Below are 26,593 nucleotides of genomic sequence, written 5' to 3'. Positions count from 1 at the left end.
AAAACCAGAGCGCCCAGGGAGACATGGGGTGGGGGCCACGCTCCAAAGCGAAGACAGGAACCTAATAAAAACAGCCGGCTTTACACACGTTAAACGGTTGTTAAAAAATGTACAACTACAGTAAATATGGCGCTTTATCTCAAACACCCTGACGCTGGCTTGTGAAGTGGGCATGGCGGGGTGCAGCCTGCGGTGCTCGAGCTGGGAGGGTCGTCCCGGGGAGCTGGCGGGGCTGGCGCGTAGTGGGCTGGGTGTGTCCGTGCGGCTCCTTTCGGCGGGGCGCAGCAGAGCGCCTTCACCTGGGGCAGGGCCAGCGAGCATTTCAGGCCTTGGCGAGGCGGCAAGGAGGCTCTGGGGTAGGTACCTCCAGGGCTGCGTAGAACGTGACCACTGAAAAATGTAAACACCGCGCTAGCCTGAGGCAGTCGGCAAACAGCCATCCTTTGTCGCCGCGGACCTAGTGTTTCTCAGACAAAATGAGACATAAACAAAGGAGTTATACTCAAATCGTTTCTTTCTCTTCTATCAATCATCGGAATAATTTGCATTTTAAAACCAGCATTACAGCAAAACTGACTATACACATATTCATTCATGACAGCAACGAGGCCTCCGCCCCTTCAGCACGGCACTCAAAGCTCATCTTGAACTGGTTCTGCTTTCCTTTTCCAGTTGTATATCCTGTTCCATGTCACTGTCCATGCTTGTCCTATCGCTATACCCTATGTCTGGCCAGCTTTCAGATTCAGGTATCCATCCATGACTGTACTTTGTAAGCATGTCTTTTAAAAAAAACCCAATTTATAGTGTTTGCTTTTTAAAGTTAAAATACATTCAAATAATCACTAATTGATTTCACAATTATGCGGCCACTCGAGGTACAAATTCTCCTGAAATACATTATACCAAGCCTTGTCATAACTAAGAAAAGCTGAGCACAAAGAGTTGAAGTCAAAATTTTATTTATGACCAGAATAACATAAAAGGTTTGTTTTCCATGCTTCAAAAAGAAAAGGTCTTAAGCAAGTCTCTGGCTTCTCTCATTCCCTACACGCCCCAACTTTCTATTTCTTGTTCCTTACTTTCCCTATACCTATGGGGAGCTACACTGCCACCCGTGGGGAGTGTCCCAGGGCTTGGCAAGAAATGTCACATTCAAAATAAGCAGCCTCTGGGAGGTAAACCTAGCAGGGCCTCTGCCACAGTCACAGAGCGACTCCCGGGCACAAGGCCTGCGCCGTGTCTGCCCTGGAGGAAGCCTGGCAGCGTTCCCAGTGCTGCAGGCCCGCCCCCAGTCTGGCCTCCCTCGCGCTCTGCAGGCCCTCCGCCGGGCCACAGGAAGCGCATTTGGAGACAACGGAAGGGCTGGCCGCACCCCGCAGGGTGGCTGGGAGAGCCTGGAGTATACACTCGCTCCCAGCTCAAACTTGGTCTCGTGCTCCACTCGGAACTTCCCAGCTGTCAGTCACAAAACAGACTCGCACCGCACGGGGCTGCACTTGTGACAGGGCCTCCGGGTCTCCGGGACTCCGCTGCCTCGCACGCCAGACCCGCCGTTCTTGGGGACTGAAGTTACTAACATCGCCATTCCCAAGCGGCCCTGCTCAGCTCGTCTTTCTTTGAGAGCACCCGCGCGCTTTACTATCTAACAAGGGGACAGACAGGCTTGCAAACTGTTTACAGTAACAGACGTCTCCACGTAAAAATTACCAAATATAAGTGTCTAGTTTCTTATTTTCTCTTTGGCAACTACTGTTGCTTGGACAGTCTTCACTCTCTCCTTGTTATTAGAAAAAACCACCTTGACAAAAAGGGCATGTCACACGGGCATCAGGGACACCAGAGATCTCCCTTCCTGCCAAGCTGGCCCCTGAGGTAGTTGTCCATCAGTCCTCACAAAGGACACCTGCAGTGTGTCCGCTTCCCCGCCCGCGCAGTCCCACACGCACAGCGGAACTCTTCACGCGGCCCCCGAGGGTCCCGCACCCACAGGGCCCTTCCGGGGCGTGACGGGTGAGAGCTGAGATCCCACGTGGAGGTCTCGGAACGTCCCTCACGGCTGGGTATGGCACTGCGGTTACAGAGGCCGGTTTTCAAGTTGCAGGTTTTATTGGTTTTAAAGATTTCAAGACCCTCCAGCATCATCTGTTTAAACCAAAAAGAAAGGAATATGAAAATGTTATAGTTCAGCTTAAAAAAGTTTTTGCAATAGGATTTCTATTTCAGAAACATGGGGCCAACCCAGTGGCACAGTGGTTGAGTTCGCATGCTGTGCTTCAGCAGCCTGGGATTCGCAGGTTGAAATCCTGGGCGCAGACCTACACACCGCTCATCAAGCCATACTGTGGCGGCATCCCGCATACAAAATAGAGGAAGACTGGCACAGGTGTTAGCTCAGGGCAAATCTTCCTCAAGTAAAAAGAGGAGGACTGGCAACAGATGTTAGCTCAGGACCAATCTTCCTCAGCAAAAAAAGAAAAAAAGAAACTGCTTATGGTTTTTCTTATGTGCTAAAGACTTTAAAGATGCCTCCATAATGGAAATGGTAGCCATTGTCTAGAAATGGCTTTGTGAGTTATAAATACCATCAAAGTAAATTATAACATTAGGTTTGCAAAGATCTGTGGAAATCTCAACCTATGAATATGAGTGCTTCTCCCTTCTTAAATGGCCTGGGGCGGGGGGTTGTTGTCGTCAGTGAGGGGCCAATTTCAACACACATCGTGGGAGTCTGAGAAAGTGCAGAGAAGGTAGGCTCAGAGGACACACACACAGGACTGCCGTGCGGCTAGGGGCCTGCCACCTTCCTTCAAGCGTTGCAGCCTGCCCGTGTGGTCAGCAGCACTGAGAAGATGCACCTTGGTCTCTCTCTGCAACAAACAGACCAGAGAGCTTGCTCTAAGTAGACATAATGCGAGGGAGAAGCAGGTTGCTGGTGTGGGTGCATCCAGGGGATCCCCAGCCCATGGGGTGGCTTTCCTACTGCTCTCTAAGGGGAGTTGACCTTCCACACAGGGGGGCTGTGGGAGCCACCTGAGGAGGCTGGAGCAGAACAGGGGCGTGGGCAAGAAGAAGGCAGACCTGGGCAGTGATCTAGGAGAGCAAGGAAGAGGCACTCCAGGGTGACAAGCAGGCAGCAGTCCAGAATGGAGCAGAAGGTCAGAAGATGTCTCAGGAAATGAGGGGCAGCATGACTGAGAGAATGCATACATTTAAAAAGACTGAGAAACGTTATTTTTTTGAACAGGAGAAAAGAGGAATCTAAAACTCAAAAAGAACAAAGCAGGGCCGGCCCCGTGGCCGAGTGGTTAAGTTTGCGCTCTGCTTTGGCGGCCCAGGGTTTCGCTGGTTCGGATCCTGGACACAGACATGGCACTGCTCATCAAGCCACGCTGAGGTGGTGTCCCACATGCCACAACCACAGGGACCTACAACTAGAATGTACAACTATGCACTGGGGGGGCTTTGGGGAGAAGAAGAAAAAAAAAAGATTGGCAACAGATGCTTAGGTGCCAATCCTGAAAAGATAAATAAATAAGTAAAAAGCAACACCAATATGCAGAATCCAAAATGGAGGCACAATTAATGGAATGTAAGGAAAAAACACATTTGACCTTGATACTGACAACATGTCTTGCAATTGGCACAGGAATCGTGATACTGAACCCATTACCACAACACACAAGTTGTCTAACCAGGAAAAATATTTACATTGTTTTAATAAAGTAAACGCTTTTGCTTTCCAACTTTTAGAATCAACCTGTGGCCGGCCTAGAGGGCTCATTTCCTCCCCGTCCGGTAACCCCGGTGACCACACTGCCCTCCGAGTGCGCTCAGGAAGCGAGAGGAGGATGGGGAGGCGGGAAGCGCAGGGCCCATTTCTGCCCAGTCCTCACACTGGGAAGTCAAAGCAGGCACACAGGTACGTTATTTAAAGAAGCAGAAATCACACACTATGAGAAGCTGGAAGGAGAGGGAGGGGACAGCACGAGTGAGCCACATCACCTGTCTTAAAGTCCAAAGAGACTATTTAAATTAATAGTTTAAATCCTCATTCAGTGATAGAGATAACAAAAAACACATGATTTCAAGTGGTTTTCTCTGGAGACTAAGGTGACAAGAGTCAGGACAGTAGCTGCCCTTGGGCAGTGGAGGGTGACGAAAGGGTAAGTGGGGAAGGGCTCCCGACCGTTCCGTTTCTTCAGCGGATGGGCAACACCGGATGGTGCATCGCTCCGTGAAAGGTCACTGGGCTGGCCTTACAATTTGAGGACTTTCTCTGTGTTTTTCCTCAATAACATGCTAACTTAAATAAACTACTTTGTAAAAGTGGGTACCTCTGGGCAGTTGGATGTGCGCATCATTCCTTCCACCCAGGGCCGAGGGACACTAAACAAAGCCCGTTGACTGAAACACCTACAAACAAGGCGAACGGCACCAGGCTCCCGACAGAAAGGACCAACGCTTTACCCGTATCTGACGGTCGGAGTTTTTTGGAAGCTTCAATTCCATTCTCTTCTAACTTCCTCTTCGCACAGTCCTGGCATGCATTACCTGAAAGATGAAAACTTTTGTTAAAAAGCTTATCTATTCTAGAATCCACCCTCCAAGGACCAGTTTATAAATCTGATTTTACTGGCCCAATAATCCCTGCCATACACTACAAATTATGTCTATCAAGCTAATGCTTTTTCCAAAAGAAAAGGATGGTTCCAGAAGTCAGAGGAAGCAACTCTAATGAATGTGTCCTTTCACATGGAAATAAGGCACAAGTGGAAAGTGCCACTGGTTTATAATTGCCAAACGGAAGCCCATCCGCACTGGGAACTGCCCTATCTGTGCATCCACTGGGACAGGCAGGGAGCCCAGGCTGCACTCAGTGGCCCTGCCCCCCCAACTGATGGACCAGCATGGAGGAGCCTGGAGCCAGGCTCACCCCAGGGGGGACGCCGGGAGCCACTGCGCTGTCACAGCTCGGTAATTCAGACAGAGGCAGAGGTGAACCAGCAAGAAGAGCACTCACGTTTCAAACAAGAACGACACAGAAAATTTACATGAAAGCTTAGAACCTTTGCAATCCAGATCGCGGAAGGGAACGGTCAAGTCCCCCCATCTTAGACTGAATGGCACAGTACCACAGAGCTTGTTCTGATTCCCGTCTCGGCTCTAGGCCAGGAAACTACTCTCAGGGGCCAGCAGAGGGCCCACGGCTGACAAAGCTGTGCTTCCCAGTTGATGTGATCTATTTCTGATCCCTTCACTGTGGCAGGGACCGTCATGAAGGCACCACTATTCATCCTCTCTGGTGGGGCTGTTTTAAGCCAGGCTAAACATGCCATGTGACAAGCAAGCTGTGATTTCACAGAGTGGCAGTAAGACAATGGAATGCGTAGGTAAAAGTCAGGCTGGTCAAAATCGAGATGTGCTTTACCCAACAATGTGGTGCTGTCCACTCCATCGGCATCTGGAGAAGAAAGGAAAACAGTGAGCAGAGCCACGACCTCAGGTCTCGTCGTCCTCGGGGCGGCCGCGGCGAGGCCTGCTAAAAGGCAGCACGGGCGCCCGGCGACGGGGCAAGGCCGCGGCCGGCTCGGATGCTGCTCCGGCCTGCGGTGGGATCGCAGGCTGGTCACCGTCCTCTTCTCTCCAGACCACCTGGGGTCGATGTGAGGACTGAACGAATGAACGTGTGGAGCACCTGGGCCGGCCTGGCACCTGCCGTCACTATTACTACTGTCATCGCTGCGACACCACCCTCTCCAAACAGAAGTACCTCACGAATGTAAGAACAAATGTCATTAAGGACACGGTCAGATCACAAATCCAAAGACCTTTCAGCCCCTGGGCTGCCTGTCGAATCCATTCAGCTGCCAGGCCTGGAAAAGGCCTCAGTGGGGACAGGAAGGCGCTCGGGGGGGTGTGAGGGCCTGCGCCTCCACACAGTTGTGTGCGCGGAGGCAGGAGAGGCGGAGGTTAGGAGCAGAGACGAGGGGAACACCACCCTCTCCAGCCACACACACGGCCTGCTCGGGGACACACTGACTGCGTACTGCACTCTGCCGTCACTCCAGGAGCCCAACGCCAGCTTCCACACATCTGCGCACTAACTAGGCAATTCATTCCCCTCTCTGAGCTCGTCTCATCATCTGCGAGAGCGTCTACTGAGGAGCAGGGGATGCCGTGACTGAACAGGAACCACGATCAAGAACGTAAACCTCCCAGCAGGCGCCAGCGCCCTTCTCCTTAGGGAGAAACTGGCTACTGCCCTGCTTAGACTTCTATCAATGGAAGTGAAACTTAAATTGCTTCGTTTTGCTAATTATTAGCAATTGGGAAAAGGACTAGTGGGAACAAAACTCAGCTGTCGGATTATCTGAGCGTTTGGTTACCCATGATCTCAGCATCCTCTAGTCCTCCAGCTCACGGCCAGTCCCCTCCAGCCGACTTTGCAGTTAACCCGGTTCCGCTGTGTGGGCGCACATCTGCGCTTCCTCTTACAACAAAATGACAGTCAACACTGACCTCTCCAAGTCTGCCGTCATCCATATTTTATGATACCAAACTCAAAGCCCTTAACTGACGGGCTGAAGAGCTGCTCGATTATCGTGCTCGCTCCTGGCAGAGGAACCACGCCCCGGAGGAAGGGCCAAGAATGACTTCAAAGTTGCGCTGCACACAGTGGGCCGGGAAAGACGTTATGTGAAAAAAAAGTCTTCATAAAATCGTTTTCTGCCTCAGTAGTTTTAACTTGTAAAATGTAGACACGGGATAAAGGTGCGAGGGACCTGCATTTGTCGGGGCTCAGTGTCACAGCCGTGAGGCTGTAAGGTGATCGGGAGCACGGCACGCCGTCTGAAACAGGAATCAATGTGGACAACTACACGCACAGCTGGAAACTTTAAAGTGCTATTACCATCGGACCAGTTACCCCAATCTTCTATTTTTAAAGCACACAGAGACGTTTTTTCAAGGTAACTGAAGACCGGTGAATTTAATGGCATATAAAATTACATCCCAGTTTGATTTGATGGTGTATAAATTCTATCTCGGAAAAAAGCTGGAAGCAGCCTATGGGTTTTGTGTATTGAAGGGAAGCAGAAACCCCATACCTGGACTGCGCTGCTTGCAGATCTGCGTGGCCAGCTCTTGCACGTACCCCGGGAAGTGGTCGAAGCAGTCCCCGTAGGACACTACTTTAATCCCGTGCAAAAGCATGTCTGCTTGGTGCTTAAAGAAATGGTCTTCATTCTCTTTGAGCACAACCATGTAGTGCTCTAAATCCACCTTATTTGGCACTGAGTAAAGGAAAAGAGCTTGGAAAATCTGATCACGAAGGGTCTCTCCACAGCCCACAAACAGAAAAGATTTGGTGCGGTACAAGTTCTGGAGAACTTCCTGTGAAAAAACCAACAAAGAAACAGCTCACCTCAAAGACAGCAAGCTCTCACGACTCACCAGAGAGTAACATATTTGCACTTTTAAATCTTCGCTCCCTAGCAGGCCTTTCCCGAGAGCCATAGTGAGCAACACAGCTGGAAAGGCGCACACACTCTGGGCCCCGCGCCACGCTGGACAGGGGGACACGGTGCCATGATGGACAGACAGACGCGGCGCCGCACTCTGTGGACAGAGGCCGAAGCTGCGCTGCCGGTCTGCCTCTCGGCAGTCACGGGCGCCTCTGCCTCTCCAAGCAGGATGACCGGCCCAGGTCCCGATCAAGGTCCATGGAGATGCGCCTCGAAATAAGGACAGCTGACTGCACAGCCCACCCCGCCCACCAATCTTGTCAGTGCACTCAACTAAAATCTTCTAGAGTGATGGATAATTTTAAATTATTAAAACATCAAATAAGGACATTAAGTTTCTTTTCAAGTCAGAACTGTATACATGCAACACTTTGGAAGTAACATCTGTCTCAGTGGATCACAGATGGGAACTTTGTGGGAGGGGCGTGGTGTCAGGAGAACAGGGTTTTTGGGAGTGAGGGCAGGAGAGCTGAGGAGGGGCCCAGTGACAGGGACGTAAGGGAGGGGGCACAGGGGGAAGCAAAGATGATGTGGGGTCACTCAGGCATGCAGCAGGGCATCCCCAATTCAACACCCCGACATGTGAGAGAGAGGCTCAGCGTCAGCACAGGCATTCCTGTGACCCGCCGAGAGCATCACTGCCGGAGCCGAAGAGCGTCGGCCAGGCCATCCACTGGGCCACACCGCACCCTGGTCTGCAGGACTGGGGACGAGCACTGAGGACAGTGCTGACCCTGAGCTCGCCAGGGAAGCTGAGAAGACACTGTCGTCTCTGGGTGCTACAATAAGAGTGTACACAACTAGAAGGACCCACAACTAAAAATACACAACTATGTACCCAGGGGCTTTGGGAGAAAAAGGAAAAATAAAATCTTTAAAAAAGAGTTTACGAACAGCTGGGAACCAGTTTTCCACACTTTACTTTGTCTAGGATATCAAAAAAGCCTCACAGAGAATGAAATATTAAAAGTAGGTTTGAAAGCTAGAGACTGCTAAGTAGAGAAAGGAGAGGAGACAGCTGAATGAACAGAAAGAAATACTGAGTAGAGAGGAGTGGCCAGAGGAAAAGAGGAATATAGCGTGCAAGGCCCTGTAGGGCACACTGAAGAAAGTCAACTGTACCCCAAGCAACAGAGTCACAGAATGGTCACTGCGCATCTGCTCAAGATGCCGGAGCCTGGGCCCGGCCTGGGGTCCAGCCGAGAACAGCAGCGCATGCCCGCCCCAGCAGCGGTACGGCTCAGAGGGGCGGGACGCCTGGAGACAGGAAACTACCTAGATGGCTGCCAAAGGCCAGTGGCCACCAGAGTCCCAATGAATGCCACCAGCACCTAATTCAGGCGGGCCGTACCATGACTTCTGGGTCCTGAGTGACATCTTTATATCCTGATGGATCCAGTACCATCCCGCAGGGGTCTGTGTATAAGCCGTGAATGTGGAGGACTCCGTATCTGATGTGTCCTCTTGCCCACTGAAGGACCTACCAAAGATCAAGCCAAGACAAAGAACAACAATCGTATTATTTAAAACAGAAAGGAGGAGGGGGCCGGTCCTGTAGCCAAGTGGCTAAGTTTGCGCGCTCTGCTTCAGAGGCCCAGGGTTTGCCAGTTCGGATCCTATGCACGGACACGGCACCGCTCATCAGGCCATGCTGAGGTGGCGTCCCACATGCCACAGCTAGAAGGACCCACAACTAGAATATACAACTATGTACTGGGGGGCTTTGGGGAGATGAAGAAAGAAAAAAAAATAAGGGGGCCCAGCCCGATTGCGTAGTGGTAAAGTCCACACACCCCACTTAGGCGGCCCAGGGTTCACTGGTTCAAATCCTGGGTGCAGACCTAAGCATCACTTATCGAGCCATGCTGTGGCAGGTGTCCCATGTATAAAGTAGAGGAAGATGGCCACAACTAGAGGGACCCACAACTAAAATATACAACTATGTACTGGGGGGATTTGGGGAGAAAAAGCAATTAAAAAAAAAAGAAAAGTTTGGCAACTGCCAAAAAAAAAAAAAGTAGAGGAAAATGGGCACAACTGTTACCTCAGAGCCAATCTTCCTCAGCAAAAAGAGGAGGATTGGCAGTGGATGTTAGCTCAGGGCTAACATTCCTCCCAAAAGAAAAAACAACAACAACAATGAGGAAAACATTCATGGTTTTTCAAACCTACCTTGGAAAGAGTAAGGGAAATGTTTCAATTTACAATTATAGCTTCAAAATCTAGGAAAAACAGCTGTTGGCGCTAGTTATTCCTGTCACATCATATCAAAAAGAACTTTAAAGACAGAGACAGTTATGTGGAAAACACTTTAACATCTGAGATTACAGCAAACTGTTAAGACTGATTACTTTAAGGGGATTATGAGGACTTCCTTCTAAGTTATACATTATATTTTAATTACTGCTAGGTATATATTGTTTTTATACCCAGAAAAATATATATGGAAAAAATAATTTATCAAATAGCTTTACATTGATTTCATTTCAAGATACAGAACAAAGGTCCTTAAAGAGACGCTCGTCATGGCGATTCCCTTTTATTTTCGTGCTGGGGGCTTTCACATCGGCAGCAGGACTGCCCACCCAGACAGACAAACACCCGCAGCTCTGCCAACACAAACAGGCAGAGGAGCCAGCGGGCACTGCTGTTAAACGCCACCTGCAGTTTATTTCTGGAGACACTGTGTGCGGTAGTGAGCAAGCCTCACAGACGGGACCACAGCGCTCGGCCACGCAGAGCAGGTGTTCTATCAGTGTCACTGACGGCTCGAGAGAGTGCGCCTCTCCCGTGAGGACGGCGTCAGCCCAGTCCCCGCGCGCCTGGAGGTGCAGTTGGCCTGCGCCCCACCACGCTCCGTGAGAAGGGCTGCGGGGGGAAGCCCGTGCCATCTCAAATGAGACACGGTCTCTACCTGCTCCAGCGTCCTTGTCACAGGGCGGGGCTGAGACCTCTCTGCAGAGCAAAGCAGACAGCCTAAGTGCAGTCTTCCGTGGTAGCAATAACACAGACTCTTTAAGCAAATACACCACAGACACAAACATGTCACAAAAGAAATAGAGTCAGTAAAATGAAACTATGTTCAACCTTAGTAACAAAAGAAAGAAAAATGTACAGTGTCCAACCATCCAATGAGTGACATGTATTTGCTCTGTTCCATACACCAGGTACTGGCAAGACACGGGACACGGACGTGCCCTTACACAGCTACTGGGCATGTAAACTGCTCATCTTTCTGGAAAACAATCTGGTAATTTATATCATCTGTCTTTAAAATAGTCATACTCTTTGACCCTGAGACTCTTCTAGGAATTTATCCTAAAGAAACAAACAGAGGGACACAAAGTGTAAGGATTTTCACTGTAAATATTTATAACTGTGAAAATATGTGAATAATGATAGAGGGAGGGTAGCAATTATAACTTAGTCTTAAAATTCGACTGCCACTTAAAATCATGCTTTAAAAACAGCTTAATGACAGGAGAATGCTCACAGTATATTAAAGGGAAAAAAACAGGATAAAAACTTTACATATATTTCAATCACAATTTGTTAAAAAAAAAAAGGTAACAACCAAAATTCACAGCAATAGGACTGTGGGTGATTTTACTTTGCTTAACTACTGTCTTTACCACCCACATTTCCTACAATAAAGCAATGCGCACGGGAAGCCCTTGCAGACCTGCAGGACAGACACAGACAGACAACCAGAGCGACAGTCAGGAGTGCTGAGATGGGAAGGGCGGCACCCTCCATCCCCGCGCCCTGAGGAAGAAGCTGGCACGGCGTCTATGCTGTTCCATGGGGAGAGCAGCCCCTGAGAGCTGACAGTCAGCACCTGTCATCGGTACTAATTTTCTGCTGTGAAGACGAAAGCTCATGCCACACCCGCGGCTGCGCAGCCGCTCACAGGAGGGGCCTCCCCCTCCCGCCCGCCACCCGGCCCTCCGGGCCCTCCGGCCGAGCCCACACCTTGGTCTTGTCCTTCAAATCCAGAGACTCCATGGGCTTGTTCTGCTGCTGCCCAAAGATCTCCAGCAGGTTGTCGTAGTTGGTGGTCAGGACCATCGTGCCCCGCTCCATCAGGCTGAGGATGGACTGCAGCACCAGCGGGTTCTGGATGTGCTGCTCCAGGCTGTCGAAGATCTCCATCAGGCAGTCCTGGAAGAAGTTGGGCTTGGTGTCGCCTGTGCGCTAGGGAAGGGAAAGGGAGTTACGGAACGTCGCCTCTCCACGACAGCTGAGCCCTGAAGCAGGCAGCATTCTGGGTGCTGGTGAGAGCAGTTTAAAGAAAAGAAAGAAAACCTGACCTCGCAGAGTTCACTAAAACTCTCCAGGAGGGAGACAGATAATGTGCAAATGTGTCAAGAGTGATAAATGCAGTGGGAAAGTAAAGCAGAGAAAGAGGGACAGGAGCTGCTGGCGGCGAAGGGCAGCAGGGGAGGAAGCGAGGCCTCTGCAGAGTGTTCTCAGCAGAGGGAAGAGCAAGCGCGAGAGCCTCAGTGGGTCCAAGTGGGCCCTTGTAGCAGGAGAGCAGTGAGGGGATATGTCGGCAAGGGAGGTCAGAGAGGTGACCCAGAACCAGACCGTGTGGGGCCTTGAAGACCACGGAACAGACTTCGGCTTTCCCTCTGAGAGAATGACAGAGGTACTGGGTTTCTCTTCATGGTGCTCTAGGAAATGGTGTGTCTTAACAGCATCTTAACTAGGGGAAAGACAGCATGTCCCACTGCTGAGAGTCAACAGGATGAGGAGGGAGATTTGGCCCTGGATGTAGCAACCAAGGTCATTCACTGGTGGCCTTGACAAGGCTGCTTCAGTGGACCCTGGCTGGGGTGGATTCGAGAGGAGAGATAAGCAACTGGTGACAGCAAGTACAAACAACTCTTTTGCAGAGTTCCACTGTGAAGGGGGGCAAAGAAACGGGTGGCAGCCAGGAGGACGCAGAGGTCAAGAGGTTTCATGCACTCGCAGGAACAGCACCCCTTGCGCAGCCTCTGCACGAGGGGTGGCGGGATGGGCAATGGAGCCTGGACTGCGCATTCGCCTGTAATACCTCTGCCCATCCTCTCCCTCACCGCCACCATCTGCCTCGGAGTGTCCGTTCACCCCCAGGCCCTCTGTCCCTCTTTATGTCAGCTGTCACAGACTCCCAGATTGTCACTCATCCTGCGGCTCTGGACACTCCCTTTTCTGACACTCTCCTCTCCCTCCCCAATCCCCAAAACCCTTCCGATGTTCCCAGCGGGTCTTTCATCAGCACACCTCCCCATCTTCATCCTCTTTTGTGAAGATTCTACTCCCTCCTCCACTGAAAACGGGCCCTCCATTCTCTGAAGCCCTCACTCCTTGGCCCAGTGAAGATGTCAGGGGGCGCCTGGCTCATTGTCAAGTTCTCTCCAGCTGTACTTCTGTCATCGTTCACAGTGGGTTACTCAGATGATCCCTTCTGTGTCACGGCCTCTAAATTCCTCTATCACTCTCCCTCAGTGATTGTCCCATCTCGGCCATCCACACCTATAGTCACATCCCAAACCTTATCATTACCAAGAGGGACCCTTTCCAGAAGCTCTGGTCCAGTCTCCCCGTCCAACCTCTCCCTCCCATCGGGCCAACTCTCTAGCACCTTGGGCTGCCAGGACAACTTCAACCCCATCAAGACCTGCAGACCACTCACCTGGCTGCCACTGACCCACCGTCTCCCACTCCCCTGCCGGCCTAACCTCCCCATGAAGCAGCTTAGATGCCATAATTTACCACAACTACTCCCTTACATACACCTTCCACTCCCCTGCCCTTCCCCAGCTTTGCTGGAACTCCCTGGCAAAACCCCAGGTTGATAAAGCCAACTCTCTACTTACTCCACACCTGTTCTCACCCTGCTGAACAGAGATGGGGAAACAGCCATTCTGACTGGCCTCACTTTAACTCTTTTTCTACGGAAGTTTTCAAAAATACACAAAAGTAAAGAGACGAGTAGAATAAAGCTCCAAGAACTCATCTCCTTGGCTAAACAAGTGTCAGCCCAGCTGAGCTCTCTTCAAATGCCAGACCTCATGTGAACGGGCCCCTCAGTGCTGCTGGCAGGCCTACAACACTTCCGTGGCCCATGGGCTCTTCCCCGCTTCTGTCCAGGAAGGGCTCAGCAACTTGTCTAGGAAGGGCTAGAGAGCAGTTATTTTAGGCTTCACGGGCCCCATGGTCTCCGGCGCCAATACTCAACTCCGCTGCTGAAGCACGGACGCAGCCTAGACAACATGTAAACGAACAGGAGCAGCCACTAGTGTGCCAGTAGAACTTTACTTAAAAAAAGGCAGCACCCAGCCCCTGTCCTACGATGCTAGTTGCCCCTTATTAATAGAACGCTCACATGCGGTACAGTCACCCAGCTAAAAGCACTCCCCAGACTCTGGTAAAGCCAGGCAGAGCATGTGTAAACTCAAGCCAACGAGTGAAGACAGAAGTGACACACGCAACCTCCATGGCAGGCCCCTGCAGGGAGAAGGCACGCACCCTGCACTAGCCTCCCCTCCCACGAGCCGAGACACGCACACCACTGACGGCAGGAGTTGGGGCAGCTAATGGTGAACATCAAGTGGAAGCTGCATGGGGAAGACAGCAGAGGAACAAAACAGAAGCCTAGGTCCCCAACACAGTCAAGCCACCGTGCTCTCCTGGGGCTGCCTACCCAGATTTTTCTGTGAGAAATAGAAATGTAATCACATTTCAGCCATGCAGTTTGAGGTCTCTTTTTACAGCAGCCTAAACTCTCTTAGTCTCCCTGATGACCACTGCAGACTTTTCCAGGCTCCCTTGTTAACCCTCCAACATCTCCTCCCTGCCCTGACCTCATATGATGGCAGTGCTTCTTCAGTAAATACCGAAGGAATGAGAAGAAATCTGCCATGAGCCTCTACCACATCATCTAGCTTCCCAGTGTTTGCGCCACACTGTGGCTGAGCTGTGCGATGACGACTTGGCCATGCACCTGTCTGAGGCCGACCCCACTCCTGCACCAGCCCCACCAACGAGAGGGCATCGCTCAGCAACCGTCTCCTGTATCACTGCGCTTTTCCTCTCCACTACGTCGTTCCCACCTGCAGACAAAGAAGCTCTAACTTCTCCCACCTTAAAATGTTTTTAGGAATCACATGTCAACCAACGAGATGCGGCTGGCCTGCTTAGAGCAAAACCACATCTAAAGGAGACCCCTTCACTAAGTGAATATGAAATCACAAGGTTCATCCCCAGTGCAGCAGGATGACACGCCTGAGAAAATCTCACATATTCAGGCTCCATTTAACAGGGGCTAGTTGAGGAGCCCCACACGGTACCTGGCATCACCTCTGTTTAAAGAGATGATATTCTGATGGACTGAAAGATTTCTGGCTCATCAGCCCAACTCTGCTGAGAAATGAGTGCAACGTAGTCTTGTAGAAATTTAAATATTAGATCCACAGATTCACCAGTCCAGCCCAGAAGTAAGTTACCCCCAGAGAGACCTGCGGAACTTGTCTGAAAAAGACTTACAGGTGACATCTTCCGGATCAGATCATGGGCAACAACCAGCAGGTCCCGGTCCTTCATTACTTTCCTGCGGAACTCGGCGACGTCCCCTGGGTGAAGCACCTCCAGCTGCTCTGCGGCCTCGATGATAGCCTCGATGCAGCTTCTCCACGAGCAGAGGGCAGGGATCCCCGGGGCCACTGCAGCACTGACACCGGTCCCAATGACCAAGAGCAGTTCCTGGGGCTGTTTCCGGATGAGGCTTTTCAAAAACTTTCTACTTAAAAACAATGGCGAGAGAATGAAAGTCAACATGGAAGTATCGCAACCATGAAGAAAAGCAATGCAGTGTGGGAGTATCTGTGAAGCGTTAAGTCAGATAAGGCCGGCACTGGACACACACACTCCCCTCGCTTTATACTAACTGGGAGATAAAGCCTGTGTACTACATTTCACATGCTCTGTCCTCACTCCATAAAAGACTTGGGGACAGTTGTGTCTCACTCATCTCGAGTCCCCCGTGGTGTTCAGCACACATTTGCGTAATATATATTTGTAAACAGGAGGCTCAGCAATTTTGATTCCTCTGAAGCTGCAGAGAGCCTGTAAATATGAACTATGATGACAAAAAGATCCCTGCTTGCAGTGACAGATAAGAAAATTCCTCACAAAATGCTGGTTTTCTGCCACTTACCAACCCCAACCCCTTCCAGGGTAAGCACCGCCCCATCGTGCACCGCTAGAGCAGGCCCGCCCATGCGCCGCTGACGGTGCGAGCAGCCCTCCTGTGCAGCACAGCACCCCCAGGCTCAGCCGTGGCCTCCGATCACCAGCCGCTTGCTGTGGAGACCAGGCCACAGCCACCTCCCTAGGCAGAAAGAGAACTGCCTTCTGGAACATTTCTTATGTTGAAGCAAAGGGTGGCTACACAACTGGAGATCCCTCCTGACCCAATGTTCTCACTTCACTTTGCCTTAGCAGGTACGAGACAACACACGAGTAGACTGGCGATGGACACTAGGAACCCGCTGGAAGGTGGCTGACTTTATTTACCTCGATTTCTGTTCACTTCTAGTTGTTGTCTTTTCCACTGAATCCATCTGTGAATCCTAAAGAGAAAAATTAGTCAGATGAGACTTCTACTTCCCAGATAAAAGCTGTTATATTAGTTCCCTGGAAGAGAGTTAAGACTGGAATCAAAATTAAAGGTCCTGAATCTTTCTTTAAATTAGAATACCTGAAAAACATCATATACAAAAAATGTACATCCAGAATGTTTCCCAAGCCACCGTTCCTAATACTGTGTGAGCCAGGCAAAGGCTCCGATTCGGATTCTCCGGAGCTCTACAGTGGCCAGAATGGGAAGGAACGCACACACATCGAGTACGGATGGTGGGAGGGCTCAGCGCTGGGGGCTTCATGCTGGGCCCCATCCCTCTATCCAGAGGGGCTTCCAGCTGACACGAGCACCATGACTTATCACAGAAGGACGCAAATGGCAAACAGCCTAACACAGTTTCTCAGGGCCAGACAGGGTTTCTCAGGGGAGCGGCAGTGCTCTCGAGGGCTGAGTATCACACTTGAGAGGGACATGACACTTCTCAGCAAGTGTTCCAAGGGGCCAGGCCTCCCCTCAGCTGTACTAAATCCAGGCCAAAGAAATAAGCAGACTAAAAGGACAATTCCTGGCTTACACAAAACAGGAATCTTAAACTAGCTAGGTCTTTACTGCCAAACTATCTCTACATTCTACAATTTTTCCAGAATCACATTTTCTCTCTAATTCTAGGATATTTACTGTAAACAAGGAAATAAACAGAAAAATAAAGCTTCAAAAGCCCATAATCCTACTACCTACTAGCAATAACTTGTTAGCATTTGTGTATTTTCCCCTGGACATTTTTTTTCATTAAAGATTAGCACCTGAGCTAACAACTGTTGCCAATCTTTTTTTTTTCCCCTGCTTTTTCTCCCCAAATCCCCCCAATACTTAGTTGTATATTCTAGTTGTGGCATGTGGCACACCACCTCACTGTGGCCTGACAAGCGGTGCCATGTCCGTGCCCAGGATCTAAACCAGCGCAACCCTGGGCCACCGAAGCAGAGCGCACGAACTTAACCGCTCGGCCACGTGGCCAGCCCCTGGACTTTTTACTTTAAAATTCTCACATCATTTGAGACCATGGTTCATATCCTACTTTCTTCATGACTTATAAGAAAAGCATTTCCCTTATGTTATTAAAAACTATTCATAAATACAAGTGTAATAGTTATATCCGCGAAAGTCTCTCCTATTGACATACCATCATTTCTTTATCTGCATGCCTACTGCAGGATGTTACCACAATACTCTGACAAGCGTCTTTGTGCCCAAAGCTTTTTACTTATTTTGAAATTACTTATTTAGGAGAGATTTCTGAGAAGCAGAATGGCTGAGTTAAAGAATATGAACATTGTAAAACATCTCAGCACGTACCATCAAACTGCTTTCCAGAAAAGTGGTCAGCAGAAGAGGGAAGTGCCTGCCTTGCTGTATCCTAACCAGCACTGATTGAAAACCACCTCTTTACACGTGTAATCTTTTTTTCCTCAATTAGAATCAGGTCACCAAAAATACTTTTCCAGGGTAAGGAAACAAGGCTTAGTCAGTCTATAAGCATCACTAGATTTTAGAACTAAATGGGATCCTGAGAACATCCCTGAAAATGTCAACAACTTTGTGCCTTTGGACATTCCCCGCCTCCTCCCCCGCCCGGGGGAGAAAGTTCCGAGCTTCCGTCAAACTCCCAAAGGTGTGTGGGACCCTCCGCCACTGTTAAGAAACCACAGTCCGTAGGCAAAGAAAAGGCTGCTCACAGACGCCCGTCACCTGCCCAAGGGCAAAGGCTGGCAGAGTCGGGGCTGGTGCTCTGCCCCAACCCCATTCTCCTTCACACTGTGGAGTTACCATCAGAGGCACCAAAGGTCAAACTGTTTTTTTTTTAACCTACTAGATATTTTCTAAGGAAAGTAACAAATATTGGGGTTTTCTACTATGTTATATAATCCTAGCATAAGTAACCCTGAACCCCAGGCCTGAGATTTCAATGACTGGCTTAACTATTCACCAATCCTGTTTTAACAACTACAAAATAAGAATTCTTGCTAACTGACCAAGATTTGAAAGCTCAGGAATCTCTCATATGAAAAGCGCTCTGGAAGTTCAAATTTCTAAGTCAAACCACTCAGGCTCTGAGCTGTCAATGAGCCCCCGCCCCCACTTCCTTTCCTAACCTCCCACTGCAGGACAGAACACTTGAAGAGTCATTCCTATCCAATCCTATGTGAAAAGTGAATGAGACTCTTATCAGTCCACTAACCCAACTGCCCCCCACAATAATCCACATCAGTTTAAAACAGTTACTCCTTCCCACCTACGGGAAGGGGCCTTTTATCTCATCCTACTCTACATGACATTTTAGAATTTTTTTTTTTTTTTTAAAGATTTTATTTTTTCCTTTTCTCTCCCCAAAGACCCCCGGTGCATAGTTGTATATTCTTCGTTGTGGGTCCTTCTCGTTGTCGCATGTGGGACGCTGCCTCAGCGTGGTTTGATGAGCAGTGCCATGTCCGCGCCCAGGATTCGAACCAACGAAACACTGGGCCGCTTGCAGCGGAGCGCGCGAACTTAACCACTCAGCCACGGGGCCAGCCCCTAGAATATTTTTTAACAGTCACCATGGTAAAGAATTTTAACAATCCATCTCTAGTTCTTTCAACTATTGTTCAACTGCTTTCAGTCTGCATATATGAACAATTATAGTTACAAACAGAAAACTTAAATATTGTATTTACACATCTGCAAAAAAGTATGATGAACAAATTAAACTTTTGTGGGCTAGACTTAACCCCAAAATTGAGTGATTTCAAAGTTTTCCACAAGAACAAGTCACCACTGTCAGGACCGAACACTTCCACAGCAGGTGAGAGCCCGCATTCCTGTGGGGTTTGCTGCTGGTCTAAGCGCTCAAACCTCCTTCTCCACCTGAGTCTGAGGAAGGTCTGGAGCTGGCTCCTCACAGCACTTCAAAGAGAATCACACAGGCCCAACTCAACAGGCAGGTGTGCCCCAGACTTTACTGACAGGGACCTTTAAGGGTCAAATAGCCAACACAGGAAGTACTCATTGTATTAAAACTCAACACAGTAACTCTGGAATGCTGAACTGCATAGCTGCCCATGTTTAGACAGTCACAATTCATCGCAGCACTACATGTTTAAAGACATTACCTCATTTCCTGTTCTTCCAGCAGCGTAATCATCAGAGCCAAATCTCACAATAACCTAGAAAGTATCCCAAATACCTCCTTGTTTTTAAACCAAGGGCCAAGGAGGAGATTTCCCAGGCGCTGAGTGCCCAAGCCTAGAAGTGCCAGGAGGACAAGCCTCCGGCGCTCTGCTCCCATCCCCAGCTCACTCTCCTAAGCCAGTCGCATTCCAGACAAGAGGAACAAAAGCCTTCAGAGGCCTCTGAGGAGCTGCATCTGTTGGTTTCCTTGGTGATCATGTCGTCACCACAGTTTGCAGCCCTAAAGCCAAGTCATCATAGCAACCCATTTTTTTTCAAGGACCTATCAGCATTTTCTGAAAGCAAAATCAGGCCCCAGCACGTATTTGTATAATAAGCAGTTCCTGTTCTTTTTATCTAAAGCCATGAATAAAAGTCTTAACATGATGTTTTCTGCTTAAAATTTGAGATCAAGAGTATTTCATGAACTAGCTTGAGAGCGGCCAGAGGCGGCCTCATTTCTGAGTCCCCAGCATCTGGCACTACACAAATGTTCATGAAACTGAGGCCAACACAAAAGAGAATCAACTACAAACACTGAACGTGTTATTACAGCTGGCAAACAAAGCCCCACCCGCCGGCTCCCTGACCTGAAGCCAGACTGTTAACCATGCCCCATGCCTCCTGGTGTCCAGGCCCTTGTACAGTCCCCTCACTCACTGACTCTGGGACTGGACATGTGACCCCTTGGGCCAAGTAGCCAGGCTACCTGGAACTACTCAGCACCAATCAAGCATCCAGATGGCCACTGCACGGGCAACCCCAGCGAGACCAGCGGAGAGCTGCTGAGCCAGACCCAGGCACTCACGACACGCTACAGAACGAGCCGTTGTCTGAAACACTCATTACCACCACCGTTCTACATTGCCATGAAGAGCAGAGGGATGGGAAAGAAGCCAAAAGAATCAGGAGGAAAAAAGAACAGATCAATGAGTGAGAGTCCATAAAGTTTTGAGGGGGAGGAAGAAGATGTTTGTCAAGAATAGTAATTATTAAAAGTAGCATAATAAAAAAATTAAAACTAATCACTTTTTCTTATAAACTACACCTTCACTTAACAAGCATAAAGCATGAATTATAAGTTTCAAGTCTGTGGGATCCTCAAAAATTTCCTTAGAAAAACTTTTTTTTTTTTTTTTAAGGATTGGCACCTGTGCTAACAACTGCTGCCAATCTTTTTTGTTTTTTTCTGCTTTATTTCCCACACCCCCCCAGTACATAGTTGTATACCTTAGTTGCAGGTCCTTCTAGTTGTGGCATATGGGACGCCGCCTCAACGTGGCCTGACGAGCGGTGCCATGTCTGTGCCCAGGATCCAAACCCTGGGCCGCTGCAGCAGAGCGCGCAAACTTAACCACTCAGCCACGGAGCCGGCCCCAGAAAAAACTTCTAAATTTCTTTCTACAAACAGTCATTTGGGTTCAAGTGGTATGAACGAGCGCTGACGGGAGCTCCCAAGCTGCATAGCACCTGATTACAGGGAAGGGAGCGTGTGGTCGACACACTAAAATGTATTCCTCTTCCCCAGCAGGGGAGAGGACGTCGCCAACATTCATCAGTCTTCACGAGCTGGCTGTAACTCACCTGTAGTCGATCCAGAGAGTGATGGAACAAGATGCCCCCAAATTTGTGGAAACAGTCAGATGCAGGTCACTGTGACTGCAAATGACCTGCTTCATGTGAAGGCCTGGCAACAGAACAGGCCATTACTCAGTAGTGTCCCTCTGCTACTGTTACAAAGTAGCCTGCACGAGACACCATTTATGAATGTGCCACTAAGGGTAATCCACGTAACCAGAGTGGTTCCTAAGCACTGGAATGTCCTTAAGGGCGGCCACAACCTACCAACTGTACTCTACACAGGGCAGGTCTGGTAGCCTGGGAGCCATAAAGCAAGCTGGTCCCAGTCCGCCTCCACCTGTCAGCATTTTACAGGCCTGCCCTCGGCTATCACAGCTCAATGACACTAACACACACTGGTCGTTAACACTGTCCTCTCCCTTTACTCTGATTTGATTCCCACAAACTGTCTTTTTCCCAGCAATCTGGTTCCCCATGTAGACTTGGGAAGGGGGCCGTGGAAGCAGAAATCATTGGGAAACAAGGGTAAGTTTTCAAGTGCATCTGATAGTCATACTTCTAACCACAAATGAAGTCACCTGGGATCTGGATGAGCGATGCATTTCCACTTCCATTAGCAGGAGCAGGTTCACTTGAGCTGGAAACAAGGCGCAAATGGACACAAAAGCCTTTGAACTGCAAAGGAGACGCTCAGCCCCAGACCCGGACAGCTCCACCAGAAAGGGCCGGGGGTCGGGGGGAGCCAGGGTCTGGAGACAAGGAAACACCAGCACATTCCCAGCCGTGAGGCCTCTGCCTCAGTTTCCAAACCTGTCAAATGAGAAGTCCATCACCCACACCACTGCCTGGATTGTGGTGAAGACCTTCAGTTGAAGATCTGGAAGGCACTCAGTCAACTGTAAAATGTTTACCTTTTACTATAAACTACCTCACAGCCACCTTTCTCCCTCAGCAGCAGCGGGCTTTCAAGTCCACACAACTTTTCTAAGGCAGTCACCACAAGTACATATTAACTTAACCACAGGCCCGGTGAAACTTAATCCCGGCCATTACTAGTAAGGGAGCTTCAGGACGAATTGTTTTCTTCAATTTACAGAAAATACAAAACCTTCATTTGAACACATGCTACCTAACCAATCACTTTTTAGTCAGTCAAAATGAATTATGACAGCAAAAATGCTTATTTTGTAATGATCAAAATGTGTTCATTTGCTTCTTGAAACCAGTGCCTCCAAACAGAGCTGCTTGGGCATATCCGTTCAAACCAAAACAACAAACCCCATCACTGATAAAAAAATTTAAAGGTCAACAGTTTAGTTCAAAAAGCAACGCTAATTACTGACACTTTCTGCTCCCTTACTAGAACCCAGGGAAAGCACTAAGCACCTCACATCCACTGTCTCATTTACACTCTCAGAACCCTATCAAGTGCTATTATTACCACCTCTCACCTGGCCCAGGCACGCACATTAAGCCTTTTTAAGAGGCCAACCACCACGCTAAATATAGTCTTGCATGTTTTCTCCTAACATCAGTGCGGCTCAGGATGGCAAACAAACATCCCCGACATTTTACTAGAAACCCTGCCAACTGCTAAAGTGTTTGCTGTTTAACAGTGTGTCCAACAGACGTGACACGTCACATAACTTAAAGAGACGTGTTACTTAATGATAAGCCAATAATGGCAAAACAGAGGCCAAAGGCATGCTGAACCACCAGCACTGCTCCATCCCAAGAGCAACAGAGATGTTCTAGAAAGTAAACCTCCAATGAAACTCAAAATTATAGACTTCTAGAGCTGGAGGAATCTTATAGGTTATGTGATGCCAAATACCCTAATTTTATAGAAGTGAAAAATGAGCCTCCGAGGAGTAGTGACTTGGTCAAGGCCTGCAAGGAGTCAGGCGCAAGCTATACACTCACTCCTGGCTCCCGGCCCATAATCTCGCCACCATCCTGGCACTAACCAGTCCACCGCGACGCCAAAACTTCCTGTAAGGCACTCACTCCTACCTTTTTACCACCGTTCTTTACAAATAAGCCACACAGTGTGGCTGATCTGCAGTTTCACCAGCTTCTTACTCCATTCATTTTCCGGAAATGCTAAGAGAAATAGCTGCCACTAGCAAGATATGAGGCAGCAGGAAGAAGCCTCGGGCAAAACAAGCAGCTCACAACAGCTTTCTGTTGGGTCTACACCGGCTCCTCAGACCACTGGGAACAGATAAGGAGAGCACGTGGGATTTCATTCCTCGGGGGAAGGAAGCAGGATGCAGCACAAAGAGCCCAGCCTTAGAAGTCAAACAACTTAGCACAGGGGAGGTTGTTTACTCTCTCTGAGCCTCCAATTTCCTTTATCTGTGAAAAAGGAATCTTACACCTCATACAGTTATTGGAAACATTATAAACATTTAAAAGAACAAAGCCTAGAACAGTGTGTTTCCCACCACACCCTCTGTGTGTGATGGGCTATCCTTCTTGGACTTAATTAATTAAAATTAAATACATTTTAAAATTCAGTTCCTGTGGCACTAGTCACATTTTAAGCGCCTGGCGCGTACTGGAGAGCACAGACACAGAACGGTCCCGTCGTGGCAGCAAGTTCTGCGGCACAGCGTCCTCCCAGTCTCCCCACCCCAGTCCAGGCTGCCACAAACAGTCCTGGGGTTTCTCTTCCTCCGTCTCTCCCCCACTCCCTTCGCCACTCCCTTAGAGTCCTCACAACTTGTCTCAACTGCTGAGAGCCACCCTGCCCCCAGTTTCAGCCCTTCCAGTGCCAGGCTGCCTCCAGAGTGACATTCCTGACACGACACATCTGAACTTGCCTCTCTTCCAAGGGCTTTCCATCTCTTTCAGGACCCCCAAGCCCACCTTCCAAACCCTCCATGATCTGTTCCATTTCTGAGAATCAGCCTCTCTTCACCCCGCCCCTCCGGGCTAAGTGTGCATCTCCCGCGTGGGTGCTGGGCTCACCAGGACACACAGACAGTGACGCGGCTGAAGCCCTCGGTGACCATCTGCCCTACCGGCAAAATGACAAAACCTGGCCTGAATGGAGAAAAAAGTTCCCCAAGTCAGTCCCCAGGCAGAAAACCCTAGGCTCAGACAGGAAAGAGCTGGAACACCAGTCTTTTGGGTCTAGACTTCAAGAAGCTTAGCGATGCTTGAGGAAGCCACGACCCCGCTGCCACCACCCTGGTCCAGGTCACCTCCACCTCCCACGTGGTCCTGCTTCCTCCAAACAATTCCACCACACGACAGCCAGTGACTGCTCAAAAACACGAAACCCATCTTCACTGCCCTCCTTAGACCCCTCAGCGGCCCCCACGCCCTTCAAGTGCCAAATCCTCTGCTGGGCTGCATAAGCTCCTTGTGCGTTGGTCCTGGCGCCCCCGGAACGCCCCCTTTCTCGCCAGGCCCCACCTCAACCCCTGCACTGTTGAACTCTCCCATCTGATCTCCTCCCCGGAACACTTCCCTCCCTCCTCTCCAGGACCCAGTCCTATCCTCCCTCAGCTCTAGCTGGACCGTCACCTCCTCAGGGAGGTGGCAGAAGCAGTAATTCAAGACAGGGCGCAGGGCATGCGCCTCAGGGAACAAAGCAGGGTCCCCACCGAGAACCTTCCCCACCCAGGGAGGCAACATCTCCCCACCGGCCCCGGAGGGAGCCCCGCTGCAGCGCACTTCCCGGTTTCCACGGCCTGCCGTGCCCGGTGCCCGCCTCCCCGCCTCTTCACACCCTGCCCCTCGCATGGAATGACCCCGGTCGCTCCTCCTCCCCTGCAAGCAGCCCCGCACAGCGCCGTCCTGAGAAGCCGACCCCACTCCCGACCCCACGCTGGCCGAGTTCGACGCTACCGCCCTATTATTACCCCACGTAAGAACTACCCGCCGGCTTCACCGCCCCCTGCAGCGGGGCGCAGCACTGCGTCGGCTCCGGCTCTGGGGCCACCTCCTGGAAACGATCGGGCCTTCAAAAGAAAGATGTTAGTCCCAGAAAGGAGAAACCAGGAGGAGGAGACGACCTCCAAGCACCCCGACTCGCCCAGGGCCCCCGCCCCGCACCAGGCGCGTTCTCCGGGCTCCTCCGCGGCGCCGGGCGAGCGTCCCCGACCGGCGTTGAGTCAAACCCCGGCCCAGCCGCGGCCCGCACCACGGCGCGCGACCACGCCCCCGCCCGGTGACACGGGGCCGCCGGGGGCCCCTGGAGCCCCCGCTTCTCTCGTTACCGCCAGGAGCGCCCCCCGGGCCCGGACCCAGGACGGGGCAGCCCAGCCCGGGGCCGCCGCCAAGGGGCGCCTCAGGCCGGGGGCGGCCGGGGGCTCTCAGGAACCGCGGACCCCGAGGGCCCCCGAGCCCAGGGAACGTCCCGGAGGTCTCGGGCTCGACAGTCCGGAAAGCGGAAAGGGCCGAGGGGGCCGGGGGCCGGGCGCCGTCCGGGAACCGCGGCCTGTCGGGGTCCTCGAGCCGGCCAGGGAGTCGGGGGTCCTGAGGGGCTCTCGCCCCGGGCCTCACCTGCGGCGCCGCCGGGACGCTGCTGGAGCTCGCGCCGCCCCCTCCCGCTCAGCGGCCCCCCGTTTCGGGGTCTCTCGCGGGCTGCGCGGCCCTCCGGAGCCGGCGGCCGCGGCAGCGGCGGTCGGCGGGCAGGGGGCTGCGCACGCAGCCCGGGCGGGAGACGGAGCGGACGCTGCGGGGCCCTCCCGGCCACTCCCGCGATGCCGCCCGCGGCACCGCCGCAAAGCCCTTCCCCGCGCGCCCGCCCTCGCCGCTCGAAAGCTCCGCACCGAAACCGACGGCCCCGCCGAGGCCGGAGGCCCGGCCCCGCCCCGCGCCGCCGGCCCCGCCCCCCGGATTTCCAGCGCAGGCGCAGTCTAGCGCGCGGAGAGCGCTCGTGCTTGTCAGCCTGGGAGCGATCCGAATCGCTCGCCGCGCGTCCTCAGTGTCCTCATCTGCGAAATGGGGGTGCGCGCACGCTGCAGGGACGTGGCGAGCCTTGAGAGGGATCGAAAGCGCCCCCTGCAGCCGCGTCCTGCGTCAAGCTCGTGCACGGCTGCAATCCTCCAATGCCGGGGAGTCTAGGGTCCCCAAACACGCCCTGCCTGCGAAGATCCTGCACTCCTGGAATCGCCAGTCCCCTCCCCCGACCCGCGCTCTTTTCTTTCAGAGTTCTTATCACGCTCTGAAATTACCTACTCTTGTTATTGTCCATCCCCCCCCGCTTCCCGCCATGAGAGCCGGGACCTTGTCCTCCGTGTCCACCCCTGGTACCCAGAAGCTAGAACCGGGCTGGGTACACGCTTGGTGCCCAAATGCTTGTGAATGAGTGAGTGTCCCCCTCGTGCTCTTCCCTTCCCAAAAAATACTCCTCCCCGGAGGCTGAGAACGGGACCAGCTTGGGTTCCGATCCTGTAAGGCCCTGTGACCTCGCCCATCTGTACCCCAGGTTCCCCGGGGACGCTGGTCGTGCCTGCCTCCTGGCGTGGTTGAGAGGCCCAAACGAGATCATGCGTCGGTGGGCTTGGCACGGGGGCACGCAGCTGGTTTAGTGTCCTCTGGTGATATTATCCTGGTGGCCCCCTCCTCTCTTTCTCCGCCACTGGAAGTCTTTCCCTTCCCCGAACGAGACCCACCCGATCAAAAGCCACTTCCTCTT

The 26,593-nt window shown here is 51.3% G+C and overlaps 1 protein-coding gene across 45 annotated transcripts; it reads right to left on the bottom strand.

Moving 5' to 3' along the window:
• Positions 1-945: 945 nt before the first annotated feature.
• On the bottom strand, positions 946-26,593 carry FAM118A (family with sequence similarity 118 member A). Of its 45 annotated transcripts, none has more exons than XM_070254373.1 (11): positions 25,006-25,299; positions 24,813-24,911; positions 21,519-21,750; positions 16,086-16,141; positions 15,057-15,309; positions 11,499-11,720; positions 8,878-9,006; positions 7,110-7,395; positions 5,432-5,464; positions 4,471-4,554; positions 946-2,145 (listed from the first exon to the last, which is right to left on the bottom strand). In XM_070254373.1, the coding sequence occupies exons 3-11, from the start codon at positions 21,552-21,554 to the stop codon at positions 2,126-2,128; spliced, it is 1,119 nt and encodes a 372-aa protein (XP_070110474.1). In that variant the 5' UTR covers positions 21,555-21,750; positions 24,813-24,911; positions 25,006-25,299; the 3' UTR covers positions 946-2,125. The 45 variants fall into 45 exon arrangements, with proteins under 45 accessions (XP_070110474.1, XP_070110468.1, XP_070110473.1 ...); XM_070254367.1 differs by having other exon boundaries at positions 15,057-15,312; positions 21,519-21,577; positions 24,829-24,911; XM_070254372.1 differs by lacking the exons at positions 24,813-24,911; positions 25,006-25,299 and adding exons at positions 22,954-23,154; positions 23,766-24,648.

Source organism: Equus caballus, chromosome 28 (assembly GCF_041296265.1).
Source record: "Equus caballus isolate H_3958 breed thoroughbred chromosome 28, TB-T2T, whole genome shotgun sequence".
NCBI classification, from domain to species: domain Eukaryota; kingdom Metazoa; phylum Chordata; class Mammalia; order Perissodactyla; family Equidae; genus Equus; species Equus caballus.
Note: the sequence above shows the minus strand (reverse complement) of the source record. Positions and strands in the feature narration are given on the sequence as shown.